Source organism: Pseudorasbora parva, chromosome 17, assembly GCF_024679245.1.
Source record: "Pseudorasbora parva isolate DD20220531a chromosome 17, ASM2467924v1, whole genome shotgun sequence".
NCBI lineage: Eukaryota > Metazoa > Chordata > Actinopteri > Cypriniformes > Gobionidae > Pseudorasbora > Pseudorasbora parva.
In genome coordinates this window covers 20,388,829-20,403,960 of record NC_090188.1, presented here as the reverse complement: position 1 = coordinate 20,403,960, position 15,132 = coordinate 20,388,829, and the positions used below count along the sequence as shown (strand labels likewise).

At 36.5% G+C, this 15,132-nt stretch overlaps 1 protein-coding gene across 7 annotated transcripts in view; it reads left to right on the top strand.

Annotated features, from left to right (window-relative positions):
- Nucleotides 1-15,132, top strand: part of kcnq5a (potassium voltage-gated channel, KQT-like subfamily, member 5a) — a 162,124-nt gene that overhangs the window by 112,764 nt on the left and 34,228 nt on the right. For all 7 annotated transcript variants that reach the window (XM_067420817.1, XM_067420816.1, XM_067420821.1 and 4 more), the window contains 2 exons: nucleotides 11,283-11,373; nucleotides 14,852-14,978. In XM_067420817.1, coding sequence (XP_067276918.1) covers nucleotides 11,283-11,373; nucleotides 14,852-14,978 — 218 coding nt within the window. The remainder of the gene's footprint in view (nucleotides 1-11,282; nucleotides 11,374-14,851; nucleotides 14,979-15,132) is intronic.

Here is a 15,132-nt window from a genome sequence, read left to right as displayed (position 1 = left end):
AAACCTAATGCTTTACTGGGCTAAAAACAAACTTGTAAAAACTAATGTAATGTGTACATTAGCTAATGTTGGGCTTATACTATATTACACTCTTAAGGGGGTCGCACACTGGATGGGAAGCTCGGACGTTTTTAAAATTCGAACACATTGCTTTCAATGAGTGTACACACATCGGCAGCGGCATTCGGCGCCTGTCCACGGCGACTCAGGAAGTTGTTCAAAATCCTGCCGTGCCACTGAGCGCCATTTCAATGTTTTATATTAAATTTATATTATATTTCTCTCAAATCGTCAATGTACATACTGATTTCACCCTGTGCTTCAAGATATACCCATCGTGAAGCACTTCTGTCAGAAGTCGATTCAAAATTGAGCTTGCACGTATGTAATGTGCGCGTCCGGTGTGAGATACCTGAGACGCAGCGCTAAGCGCCGCTGAGCTTTGATTCTGGTGTGCGACCCCCTTTAGAAGGAAAGGTTCTATATAGAACCTTAAAAGGCTTGATCAGGCGCCAGGTATTTGGAACCCCTAAAAGGTTCTATATAGAACCCTTTTTAAGGATTCAATCAAAAGAAACCTTTATGGTTCTTTGTAACCAGGAAAAAGGTTATATAACCTTTTAGGGGTTCATTCATTATCATTTTTGTCCTTTCCGATCAAATATTTCATATTATTGACAAACATTTCACTGCATTATTCAATGTATTCAAATGCATTTGAGTGCATGTGAATCATCACCAAATTCAAGATATGGGGTGAGAAAATGTATATATTTATCTAATTTAATGTAGGTAATCAATATCACATGAAGAGTTCAGTTTTTCTCCTCCAAAAATCAGCATGATTAAAATGTGATATTAAGTTACTACAACAGTTTAATAAACAATAATTTAATTACAACTACACAATGTTGCAGAATAATGTAATATATCAATAAAATAATAGCCTATAGAACAAAAAGGCTTCTTTCTTGTCATTATAGAACCTTTTTAGCATTAAAGGTTCTTTGGAGTTGAGTAAAGAAACCTATGGTTCTATATAGAACCCCAATGGACCTTTTTTTCTAAGAGTGTACTTTCTCCCTTTAACTCATAATAAGAGAATATCCACTTAACTTTTTAAAGACAAATATTTTTGATAAAAGTTAAGTAAGAAATTATGCTAATTTCTTTATGCACGAAATACTAAGCAGCAAAGTTGTTTTTCAAAATTGATAATAAGAAATATTAGATTTTTCTTTTCTTTATAATGATTACTGAAGGATCTTGTGACACTCAAGACTGGAGTAATGGCTGCTGAAAACTAAGCTTTGTATCACTGAAAATAAATTGCATTTTAAAATAAGAAATGGTTATTTTAAATTATATAAATATAATCAAATTATATAAAAATTATTTTAAATTATTATGATGCTTCACCTTTTTATTATGGAATTATTTTAATATATTGTATTTTGATCAGATAAATGTATCCTTGGTGAGAATCTGATATTTTTGAATGGTAGTGGAAACAGCGACACAAAATATATCACAAATATTACATTCATGCCTACAGCAACAACATACATGCAATATGAAGGCAGGGTTTAGTGATGACCATCAAATAATACCGTCATAATCTCAACAAATGGTTATAAATGATTATTTTCTTTCTATTATTTAAATGATTAAGTGTTTCCATTCACTTCAGTGAACTTTAGCTGGAGACTTCATGGGCTTTGGATGCATTTGGCTGCCTTGTGTTTTGGTTAAGTAGTTGCTTAGAAATAAAACAGCGTGTTTCATCTAACCGATCAGCCTTGTAAGATACTTGAGTAGATTGTATAAACAGCAGGATTAGTTAATAGACTTTTGGCAGGGGAACATCCTGTCTGTTCCTGCTCCCTGTCCTCCTTAAGACAAACTGCTGGAGGCGGAATGGAGCGTCACGGCGTAGCTCATCCTCATCCCCATACTGCTCTCAGTGAAGTGAGGCTCCAATAGAAACCCAACTGCTGTGGTGTCTGGGAGCCTGCAGTTACGATGGGGCTGTTTGTTCTTTATGGGCTTACAGTCAATTGTGTTTTATTTGTCTATAAGAAAGAGATTAGGGAACTGTCTCCCACTCCCGCTGACATTTATTATAATGTGTCCCAAAGCTCCTGAAAAAAATCATCTAGAATGTAGAATATAGAAATATAATATGGGATATTATAAAATATAAGAAGATGTATAACTGATGGACTATTGAACTCCTATTTACACAGTCTGTAAATCAAATTGAGCCCAGACCAGACCACATGATAATGCTAACAATGTGATATTTTGACACACTGTCATTCTTTTCTGTTATGATCACCGAGTCACAAACCTGATTCGGGCTCTGTGTTGTAGCCAAAGCATCATATTGATGCAGCAGTGGCATAATGTGATCAGCTTCAGGACCATGGACAGCACCAAGCTTGATTAGACTGAACCTCATGTTAAAAAGACCATTTCTCACCTTACAGAGTTTCAGGTGTGTTCAGGGTTTGTGTCTGTTATATCAAATATAATAATAGCTGTATTCTGTAAATGGCGCCATATTTTGTTACTCTCTCAAATCTCTCTCGAAACATTTTCTATTATTATTACGTCCTGCAAGTTCGGCTGAGCTTCTGTTTATGTTCGCTGATCAATGTTTATATGTGAGTAAAAGACTATGTTTAATCTGTTCATCATATAAAGCCATCGAGTCTCTTTAGAAGATTTGGGCTAAACCGCTCAATTTATATGGACTAGTTTGACGATCTCTTTATGAACTTGTTGAAGCGTCATAGTGGTTGTTGAGTACAGAAAGCTCTCAGATTTAATTAAAAAGATCTTAATTTGTGTTGAGCAAATGAACAAGTAATTAATGAGTGATTAATGATAGAATTTGCATAACCCTTTAAGAATCATATTATAGGGGTTGTATAAAGGGTTATAGTCCCAATACTGAAAATAGGAACAGTTTACTGAAAAGTTTGGGAAGCCTTGCTCAGGGACTGCATTTCTTAAATCTCAAATACAGTAAAAACAATAATATCATGGCAATGGACACAAACTGCTGTAAAAAAAAACATTCCATGAGGAATTTTTAAAGATGTGCTTTTTGGTATTCAAAGATATGACAATGAATCTTCCCTTTGAAGATGAATTTCTCTTTTTATACTCATCTCAATCTCAATGGTTGTCCTCTTCCTTAAATATGCATAGTTTCTGGTGGAATAACAGTAGATCAAAGCATTTGATTCATGAAGCATTATTCATAATAGTTGTACAGGAATTTATAAGTAGTTTGTGCGTTTGTTCATGTTGTTGTGATTCCTCTCTGGAGGCCTGCATGCATGCAACTGCATTAAGACGTCTATCTCAAACCTTAACAAGCTATTTTTAGGCTTCATCTTTGATCACGTCTGCACCCTGCCATATCAAATAGCTGTATAGTCTGTTTGCTAGCAGTTAACAAAGTTAATTAAAAATCCCTAGTGCAATTTGTGAAGAATTAAACTCCAACAAACTCCTCTTTTCCTGCCAACTCTAAGCATACGCCTGACTGGCCTGTGTTCTTTTTATAGTGCATTTGTGGTGCCACTATATTGATATTCCTCAATTAATTCAGCCCAAACTGCTTACCGTAACAGTTCGGTTGATATAAAGAAGCATGCGACGAATAATAAAGTAAATGAATAGGTTTTAATAATAAACACACTGGAGAATACTGCAACCGAACACTATACAAACGAGGACATATACAGAGACGGGGAGAAAACTGAGGCCTTAAATGAACCGAGACAAACAAGATGATTAATGAACACAGGTGGAGATGAATGAACTTATCAACAACAGGGAAACTAGGTCACTGAGGGCACAACTAAAAACACAGGAAAGACCAGACATGTTAAACTTACCGCAGTCCATTTAAACCTGATCCAATTTCATTTTAAAGAAGCTAAATCGTTTTGAAAATCTCCCATTGACTTTAGACGTTATGACGTCGTCATTGTACTGTTTGCTGAATTGCGTTTAGTCTTGCATCTGTTTGCATGTTGTGACTGGTCTTGAATGGTACAGTGATTGTAACAACTCTTCTGAGCAGCTGACAGAAAACAAGACATTGCAGTTGCGAGCAGGGTTGTTTCCTTCAAGAAAAGCAAATCTAATTGCTTTCTGACTTGCTTGTATGTTGAGAACTGGAATTTTCAGAGGAACCGGTTCATCGCGAGGTTAAGATAACAAAATCAAGGTGTATCACAACTTGTCAGAGTTTTTTTTTTAAGTGAATCGTGCGGTTGCATACAATGCACTAATGGCCAGTTTTGAGTAACTGCCTCACCTGGGCTTTATGGCAAGGCTTTGTTCTTATAACTGGCTTCACTGAACTTGGAACAGCAATGTGCCATGTTAGATGACATCCCTAATTATTCATGACAGGCCTGCGTTCAGCCAGCCAGAGGAATGCTCAGGAATCTAGCAGACCGAAAAAAAGAAAAAAAGAAATCTTTCATTTAGCTCTGAATAACACAAACGTGTACACTTATATGTGTACACCACATATGGCTAAACCTACAGTCAGTATCAAATAAGTACACACTCTCAAACACAAACACATTGAGTATCTGGAGTGCAAGTAATACAAGCATGTTCCCTTCGGTCTGTCTGAAGCCAATCCGTCATCTCTCTCACTTTCGCTTGAATTCTGGATTTGTGCATGCGTCCAGTCAATTGCTGAAAGAAATGAGGATGCTAATGATGTCCTACTGTTTGTCAGTCAAACTCTTTTGTGTTACTGTACATTCCCTTAATGTTTTGCTAGCTCGAGATTATCTGAAAATATCTGAATCAGAATCAGATTCTAACATTCAGACTCCTATATAACCTGTGGCTTTTATTATTTTAGGGCTGTGAAATAATGAAAGCCACCTCCTAATGGAATATTGTTAATTAGTTAGTTAAGTGTTTTTATCCCCGTAGGGAAAGTACATTTGCAGCATGCTCACGCAAACATTTAACATTTCACAATTGCCATGTACAAACATAATTTAAAACAAATAAATCTAATTTAGACCAGCTGGCCATCAATCGACACTCGGAGATGCATTTAAATGTCTGATTGATTGGGGAATAAAAGATATTTTGGACCTGATTTTTATGGCTGTCATTAACCCCGGGCCTGTGTGAAGCTCTGGTCAGAGGTCTGACTTGTGTTCTCCAGTCTGTTCCAGCTGCAGTGGAAACAGCAGCCAGTGTCCAGACCTTCCTGTTCAGACGGAGGAGAACCATTAGAGGCTCACGCCAAATAAGAGCCAGATGTCCACAGGCTATTTGTACAAGCCATTCAATAATTCAGAGAACAGCCGTTATAATTCAAGCTGTATTGCGTTGTGGATGCTGGATTACTCATGTTATATTTTATATAAATCCAATGGAAAATGAATGATCATATTCATCTTGTCATGAACGCAAAGGACTTATCTCTAAACCAGCCAACTCTCAAAACACAGGGACATTCTCTTCTTTTCTTTTCTCCTCTCCTCTCCTCTCCTCTCCTCTCCTCTCCTCTCCTCTCCTCTCCTCTCCTCTCCTCTCCTCTCCTCTCCTCTCCTCTCCTCTCCTCTCCTCTCCTCTCCTCTCCTCTCCTCTCCTCTCCTCTCCTCTCCTCTCCTCTCCTCTCCTCTCCTCTCCTCTCCTCTCCTCTCCTCTCCTCTCCTCTCCTCTCCTCTCCTAGTTTCTGCCCTCATCTCATCTCCTCTACTTGTTTTGTCTCTTTGTTCTTCCTGCAATGTAAACAAATGTTGGTTTAACTTAAAAAAGTAAATTTTGAGTAAAATTTTGAGTTTATTGAAATTAAAAATTTAAGTTGAAGGAAATAAACAGACACTAAAAATATTATTGTATCTGTACCACATGGAAAATTTGATAAATCATGAAAATAGCAACATTTGGCATGTTTCACTGTCATCACAAATAAAACACACAATTACCCAATATGCTTCTTTAAAAATAAAATAAAAACTTTTAATAATATTGTAGTAAAGGTTGTCGATTCTGAAAAATGTTCAATGTATTTACTCCCATTTTTCAGTGAACTCAAAATTTTAAGGCAAAAGGTAATTTACTTTTTTAAATATTTTTTTACAGTGTGTGTGCTTTCATAAAGTCTCATTAAAAGTTTTTTCTTCTCATAAGAGGATTTTGTGTGTTCGGTGTGGCAGACCACAACACCGCCCTCTACCGCATCATGTTTGGTCAGACGGTACACACTGCAGGTGGCCAAACTCATGGGGAAATAATTGAAATTCCAACTCAGAGCATGTCATCATTGTCTGCCTGAATGCTTCCAACCCCTCAGAGCCTGCTTCAAAAACAACACAAGTCTCAGACAGTCTCACACACATGGACAAACAGAAACAGGTGTGCAGCCCATTACGTGCTACTGTACTATTTCCGTCTTTATTATTTCTCAGATGCATTGTAAAACAGCACTACGACAGAACTGCAAGCTGACATTTGCATACACTCACATGCACATTTACGCGCACAGACCTCAGAATTGGTAGGTGGTGCTGTGTTTTGTCTTGCCGATGGAAGAAGTTCCCTGGGGTTCAGAGCTTTGAAAACTCAGATGTCTGAGTCTGTGGGAGCCTGGCGCTGTGACCACTCGACTCTGAATGCTGAAAGACACATTGTCTGGCTGGAGCATTTAACAGAGCACTGGTACCTGCAGCTGTTTGTTCAAAAAAGTCATTCTTTCCTGGTCTAATATTTTAATTTCCCCTCACATCTGAGTGCAGTAGATCCTTCAGCTTGCTCTGAGAGATGTGTCTAAGTGCAAAAGTCTGGGGCTAGTTGCATAAACTTAACCACTATGTTAAGACTGTGTCTTAAGCACTAATTTGTCCAACTAAGCACGAATAATTGTCTAACTAGCAATTAGTCAAAATGTAATCAGTCTTACTTTTCTAAATTAAACTGAACAGATCTACCATTTTATGAAACTGATTTTTAAAAAGTTAGGACCAGTCTTAAAGAAAAAAATTAGATTACTTTTAAGACTAGTCTTAGTGCTTTATGGAACCTGCCCCGCATATTTCTTGCATTGAATTTTTTTATTTGTGTTAACAAATTGTTTCCATTAAAGCCCTAAACTCATGCTGGATCACAGGCAGCTTGAGTGTTGATGCAAAAAGCTTTTCACTCAAATTGTTATGCTGATAATATAATTGTTATTGAAAATTAGAAATGACCAAATAAATGCATTTCTCTATTGGTCTCAGTCTTTTCAAGTTGACTGTTTTTGTGTTGCTGCTATACCGTTTTGCGTGTCTTTTTGGGTTACAGTAATGACTGTAGCAGAAGCCCTTTTCTTGGGCTTATTGTGTGTGCGTGTGTACATTTTTCGGACATGTTTAAATGCTATAAACATGTTCTAGTTGAGTAGCACAACACCATTTTGAGCATAATAGTTGTGGTCTGCTGTACCACCAGGATATGGAAAGCGCTATATCCTGCAATGACTCATAAACTCTGTCACGATCCAGTCTTTGGGGATTGTAATACTATGGAGTGTTATGAGATTCACAGAAGCCCTCACACTAACTGAAAGAGTCTGGCCCGTGTGGGTGTGCATGTGTTAGCCAAGCACTAAAAGGGTGAGGAGTAGGTCAGACAGGCTGTGTTTCAGACAAAAGCGAAAGAAAGACAGAAGAACAGGTTAGTGCTGTCAGCAGGACTTTGATAACAGCTGTTAACACAGTTACAGACAAATGCCACAACTCGTTTGATATTGATCGAAGACATGGATACACAGATTGTGAACGTTTTTATTCCTATCGTGAAAAATAAATATGCCAAAATGTTTTTGAAATACATTTATTTTAAGTGTACTACAAATACATTTACATTTTTATCTACTTAATATAACCCTGCTATTGTTCTTTTGGTATATTATTTATATTAATATAGGCTTACTTAAAGTCTGCTTAATTTGATATGTTTGGATATGTTTGCTAATTGAATATACTTTAGTAATTTTGATTGTGCTTCAATTGAGCTAATGCAAGTTTACTTTAGGTACACTTTAAATATCTTGCATTTAAAGACTGATATTATACAGAGATCACCAATGGTGATATTAAAACACATTTTAATATAAAAAAAATGTGCATTGTGCAATAAAGAAGTATTCCAAATAAAGTTTAATTGGAATATTTATATCATTAAGTCTCAGGCAGTATGTCAGTAAATATGTTAACGAATTTGCACTTAGTAAGAAATAAATATATTTTATATAGATTTTTGGTAACACTTTAGTATGGGGAATATACTGTATATTCACTATAAACTTTCTCCCTAATAAACTCTTCTTATTTATAGTTAGTAAGGTAGTTTTTGTAATGTTTAAATTTAGGCAATGGCCTAAATTAGGCAACATTAGATGCTATTCACATTAAGTGCAAATAGCGATAGATGGTATTTACACCAAGTGTAAATAGCAACTAGATTCTATTTAGTGAAAATAACATATTTTCTTAGTGATAGATGATATTTACATTAAGTGAAAATAGCTGTAGATGCTATGAACTAGGTGAAATAGCATATGTGAAAATAGTGATATATTCTATTTATAATTTATAAGTAGCAGTCCTTTGCAATATGTGTAAATAGTAATTAGATGCTATTTATACTTTAGTTTGACAGATACATACTTGCACCTCAGTATTGTTGTTAACATTAGCAGGATGCAATATACCAGTGTTAATTATTATATTTATTAAAATTATTAAATGGATGCCGCCTTAATCGGACAATAAAAGCCCCCCCCCCCCCCACACACACACACACACACCTACCCTTAACCATACCCAATCAGTACTTTTATTGTTATTATTATTATTATTATTAAACATTCCGTTAGGCACTTTATTTACACTTTTAGAACATTTTCTTATTTTTTATTTTATTGTAACTGTATTGTAATTTTTAAGTAAATGCCTTTCCGATGTGATGGGAAAAGAGAGAAGACCGAGCTCAGCAAAAGGCGGATTCAAGCCCGGGTTAATCGAGTCAAAACCTTGACTCTTAAGCCTTATACTTTACTGACTGCGCTATAGAAGACATTGAAATGTTTATTCATTTTAATTTGTTTTTTGTTTGGCCCAACCAGGAATTGTTAGGCGGAGCTAGAGTGAATAGTATTGGGTAGGATTAAGGGATGCAGAATAAGAAATTAATATGTGCTTTATAAGTAATATTAAACAGTCAATATCCTAGCAATATGCTAACAAGTAACTAGTTAATAATGAGAATTGAACACTAAAATAAAGTGTTCACAGATTTTTCATCTCTGATTTTGAGAGAGTATGATGCTCAGTTCATGCCTTTCAACAGTTATGCTGTTATTGCTGTTATTAATTATACAGTGATCATTGAAAAATGTAGGGAAATAGTCTGCTGAAAAATACATTTAATAGTGGGTTATTGTATTTATTGCATTCAACAGGCGCTAATAAGTAATTAAAGACAGCTGTAAAGCATCACAATGTAAAGGAAGAGCACGACAAACTGAAATCAATGTACATGACTAGTTGAAGTTTTATCCTTTTATCGGTCAAAGTTACAACGATACATTTTGATAGACACATTTAAAACATTCACCTACAAACGTCCCATACCACGAAGAAAGCACCTCTACTGAGTAGGCTAAAAGTATGATTAATTATTTTTCCATGTTTAGAGGGCTAGGCAATAAGTCGTAGTTATTAAACTGTATTATTGTTTGTCCCTGATTGCAGTTCAGGCTGTGCTAACTTACCTGTTATCTGTTAAATGTGTAGCAATTAGTGTGTGTTTTATAGTAAAGTAGACGCCATTAATTGTGTTTATTTCATTGTTTTCAATGAGTCGAATTTTTGAATATGTTGGCATAGGCACCTTTTTGTTTTATGTAGTATTATTATGCAATGCTCTGCCATCTGTATTTCTTCAGTAGCTTTTAGTTTCATAGTTGTAGTAGCGAGCAACAGGTTTGTTTACAGTCTGACGTGAATGGGCCACATGTTTTTCTAGCTGGGGATACTTTGTGTTACATCATCAATGCCCCCTTTCGTTACTTCAGACCCCCCCCCCCCCCCACACACACACACACACACACACACACTCACACACACACACACACACACACACACACACACACACACACACACACACACACACACACACACACACACACACACACACACACCGTGTGCAGCCCTAGTATATGTTGCATTACATAGAATGTTATTTATCAAAAGACTATGAGAGAGTAAATGCAGCAAAAGGCTCTATGTTGAAATTCTTAAACCTACTACTGTGCTTTGCAGCATCACATTGCTTACGTGCAAAGAAAGAATTAACTGTTAATGTTGGTAAACGCTACTTAGATTCTTCTTAGACTGGCAAAATAGTCTTAAGGTTCAGAGAGAGGGTGGGGAATGGTCATGTGAACAATTTTGTTGAGGAAAACCAATTATGAGTGTACCTCAGGGGGGAAAGAAATTATAATTTACAAACTCATAGAATATGGTCCCTTTCAAATAAGAGAAATACAGAAGACAGTGTTGGAACTGGCTCCTGGACAGTGTATTTACAGGACACATAAGACTAGCATTCAATGGAAGTCACGGTGATGTCTGCTAGTTCACTCAGACAGCACATAACCGCATACGGCTGCACGTTTCGCACAGCTGCATCTGCTTCTGAAGATGAAGAGTCTGTCTCTGTTCTCGAACACCTCAGGCCGATGTTAATAGCCTGTTTATACAGGGTGAGTACAAAAGAGAGAGAGGAAACAGGGCAGATACAGCATACTGCCCCAGAGAGGCAGCAGAAGAAAGCATGTACTGTATGTTCCAGTAAATAGCTCAGACAATAGCAGAGAGCCATCGGGTGTGCGGTGTGACATAGTTATACAAAGCACACATCCGTCATTAGCAAAACACTGCAGCTTTAATGATGGAGAAAGTGATGATCTGCATGGAGACCATGCCATTCAGGTACTTCACCAGCTCTTATGTCTACTAGTCAATCGCTAAAAGATCTGTAGAAAAGCACCACCGGATTTGATTGTGATCTAATGCCACTCTGAAAGCTCTCAGATTCAGTGGATGTTCCATCCTGAGGATTTGTTTAGGTGCTTTCACTCCAGAACAATGAAACCTTTAGTCTCAGTTGCTCAGGTGAAGTCACACAGAACAGGATACAGTTACTAATGCTTTTCCTTTTTTTTTGTTCACTGGCAGGTTCACTTTGGTGTTTGGCTGTCTGGTCCTCTCTGTGTTCTCCACCATCCCTGCTCACATAGACTTCTCCAATCACTGTCTCCTTATACTGGTGAGACACAAGCTTACTGTACAGTGTATGCACATATCGAAATACACACCTGAAACACTCAACATGTATTTCTGTTTACACATTTATTTCAGTTATGACCTATTGCAGAGTCAAATTATATTAAATAAGAAAAAAAAAATACTGAGGGACTTGAGTTAATTGTATGGTGGAAAAGTTTGCTTAAACATTTTGCTATAAGCTATATAGCTATTTGTTAATATTATCTTGCATGGCCTAAGTCATGTCAGCAGGGACTACTGTTTAAAAGTGTGTGGTCAGTACACATTCATTTTTTTGAATGAAATGAATACTTTGATTCAGCAGGGACGTATTAAATGTAGCAAAAATGACAGTATTGACTTTGATGTTTTTTTTTTAAATATTTTAATTTGAAAACTGTTCTTTTGAACTTTCTATTCATTAATGATTTTTGAAAAAAGGACTCCGGTTTCCAAAAAATGTTAAGCAGTACCATGTTTTCAACATTAATAAGAAGTTTCTTGAGCATCAAATCATAATGTCTGCTGAATTCTATATATTCAAAAAGTATTATACGTTTTAAAATATATTAAAGGGTTACTTCAGCGATTTAGCATATATTCGAATGATTATGCTTCCCTCCCCTAATATCCCCCTGAGATGAGAGATTTATGTATTTTATTTCTGAAAAAAAATAATCTAATGACGCAAATATTGTAAATTTGCATCGTCGCACGTATAGCGCTCGGCTCGGGCAGCTGCAAGGATTCATGTAAACGGATCGGAGCAAAGTGAGTGCTTCAACTTTTCAAATGAATTCCTATGAAAGTTAAACTTTCATAGGCATGATCTGAAAATTTGCCAGACTGCACGACCGCCATGAATGTATGCCGCACTTACCTTAGCTCTCGTAATCGGACTCCTGCTGCGTTTGTGCCGTGACACTCGCTCGGTGTTTCACTCACATTATATTGAACAGACACATTCAGTTTTTAACTGTAGTGTTTGTTCTTTAACTGAACTGATTTTATGAAAATGAACGCGGTGGGCAGTTAATGCAGTAATCCAGTAGCGGTGGCTTTGGGAGTGGCATCACAGGGCAGCGAAGCAAGTGCATTCTGGGAGTTGTTGTTGTTCATCCCTATGAGACAAAAATAAATTGTCTGTCTTTTCTCAGTCTAGAAGGCACCAAATTCAAAAATGATGTCCCAGTTTAAATACAAAGCATAATGCTAAATCACTGAAGTAACCCTTTTAAATAGGAAGCGGTTGTTTTAAATATCACAATATTACTGTTTTTACTGTATTTTTGATCAAATAAATGCAGCCTTGGTGGGCAGAAGAGACTTATCGAACCTCCACTTTTAAACTCTGTGTTTGTGTGTTTATGTTTGCTTTTTTATGTGATTTATGAGGACACAAATGTGTATAATGACATGGGCATTACACTGGTATTACAATGTAAAATAGCTTTAAAAACACTGATCAATGTTTTATTTTAAAATTTAAAAATGCACAATGTTTCCTGTGATGGGTAGGTTTAGGGGTAGGGTTAATGTAGGGGAGAGAATGTACAGTAAAAAACCATAGTTTGTACAGTATAAAAACCATTACGCCTATGGAATGTCCTCATAATGTCCTCATAATGTAGTTGCACTTTGTGTGTGTGTGTTCTATCCTGGTGGGGACTCAATTGAGGTCCCTATGAGGAAACAATCTTAAAAATCATACAGAATTATTATTATTATTATTGTTTTATTATTATTTTATTTTAATTAATTAATTAATTAATTAATTTATTGGGGGGGGGGTATGTAAACATGCAGAACGTTATGTGTGATAGGAGGTTTAGGGTTATTGTAAGGGGATATAATAAACAGTTTCTACAGGATATAAACCATTACATCTATGGAGAGTCCCCACAAAGATAGTAAACACACACACACACACACACACACACACACACACACACACACACACACACACACACACACACACACACACACACACACACACACACACACACACACACTCACACACACTCACACAAACTCTCTATATAATCATTCTAATTCTATGAGAATAGGGGAGTCCACTTACTCCAACAATGATAATGTCACTGAGGAAAGATATAGCGTTGAGATCATTACTCTCAAAACAAGGTTTCAAATGTGTTGCTCTCTGGTGTTCCAAAATCCCTTTAAAAACTTTGTTCAGTACCTCATGTTAAAAGACAATCACTTGGATTAGTTTTATCCTTTCACTGGGATGTTTTTCTGGCTGATGGGATCATCTCAGATGACAACAGAAAGCAGCATGATGCTTTTAGTGATTGAGCACCTCCATCCCATCGGACTCTTGTTGGAGTGAGCCAAGGTGTTCCTGTTTCAGTTAAAGAGTCTGTATTGAGAGACATTCAGGGGCTTTGAGCTGATCTGAAAGTAGGAGACAATGGCATCTACCCCACTGGTGGGAAAGCAGGACCTGCACATTCTCCATATCAGATAGTGCTCAGGATAAGCAAACAGTGTTGTTTCAAACCGTGGGAAGCTCAGCTCGGCTGTCACAGTGGATCAAGACAGGACAGTTTAAAGCCTATCCCAGGCCTCTTACCCCTCAGAGAATGTGAAATATGACCCATGAAAAGGTTAATCATTTGTCCATCAACAGCTGCAAAGAGTACTTGAAATTTAGACATAAACCTTATGAATATTCAAGATGCAAAGTATATCCAGCACTGATTCTTTTAACATTAAAACAAAATAAAATTTGCTCAAAATAAAATAGCAACATCCATCAGATTCATCAAAGAAGAATCTTTAAACCTAGTTTTATTTTAATGTATTTAAGCCACTAACCCTAAAACTAAAATCGAGACTTTATGCAGATCAAAATAGTACATATATATTACTAGTAACTGTTATCTGGATTACATAATCAGATTCCAAAAATGAAATACTTGTAATTAGATTATATTATTGTTTAAAATACTCATAATCAGAATAGTTACTTTTATTGATTACATTATTAATACATTTTCACCAAAATTGCAGTAAATTATTTACATTTATTCATTTAAACGAGTGAGTGAGCAGTTTAATGTAAGTGTATGGTGTTTCTAAATGAGAGGAGCAGTGTTATAAACTCTATGCAGATCAGGAGAAACACTCTGAAATCAACTGGGGTTTATCTAACAGTGCAATTAGCAGGCACCAGGAATGTGGCAATGATGGATTAGCTGAGAGGTTAATTATGCTACAGTAGCTAGACTCCTGTGGTGAACCATGTTGTGTGTTTGGTCCTGGCAAATCCTACATTATTGGGACAAAATGTCCCCACGTAGATAGCAATATCCAAAATCCCTGGAAAACAACTTATTAATCAAGCAAAGCGATGTTTTTTTTTTTAAAAAATGTAAAAATGCTGAAATACCATATTTGCATTATTGTATTCAATAAGGGGTGCATCTGATGTCATGAAAGGTGTTTTTGATTTGCAGGAGTTTGTGATGATTGTTGTATTCGGTCTGGAATACATCATTCGCATCTGGTCGGCTGGATGCTGCTGTCGTTATAGGGGATGGCAAGGACGACTGCGCTTTGCTAGAAAACCATTCTGTGTCATTGGTAAGATAAAAAAAACATGTTTTATGAGTGGGCTCTCCACCCGTGTGTGTGTTTGAAGAGGGTGATGGATCTGCTGTGCTGGTGTGGATGTTGACGGATGCTCAATAGGCTAATGATAACACCTATACCCAAATCGATGACTGACTCAAACATA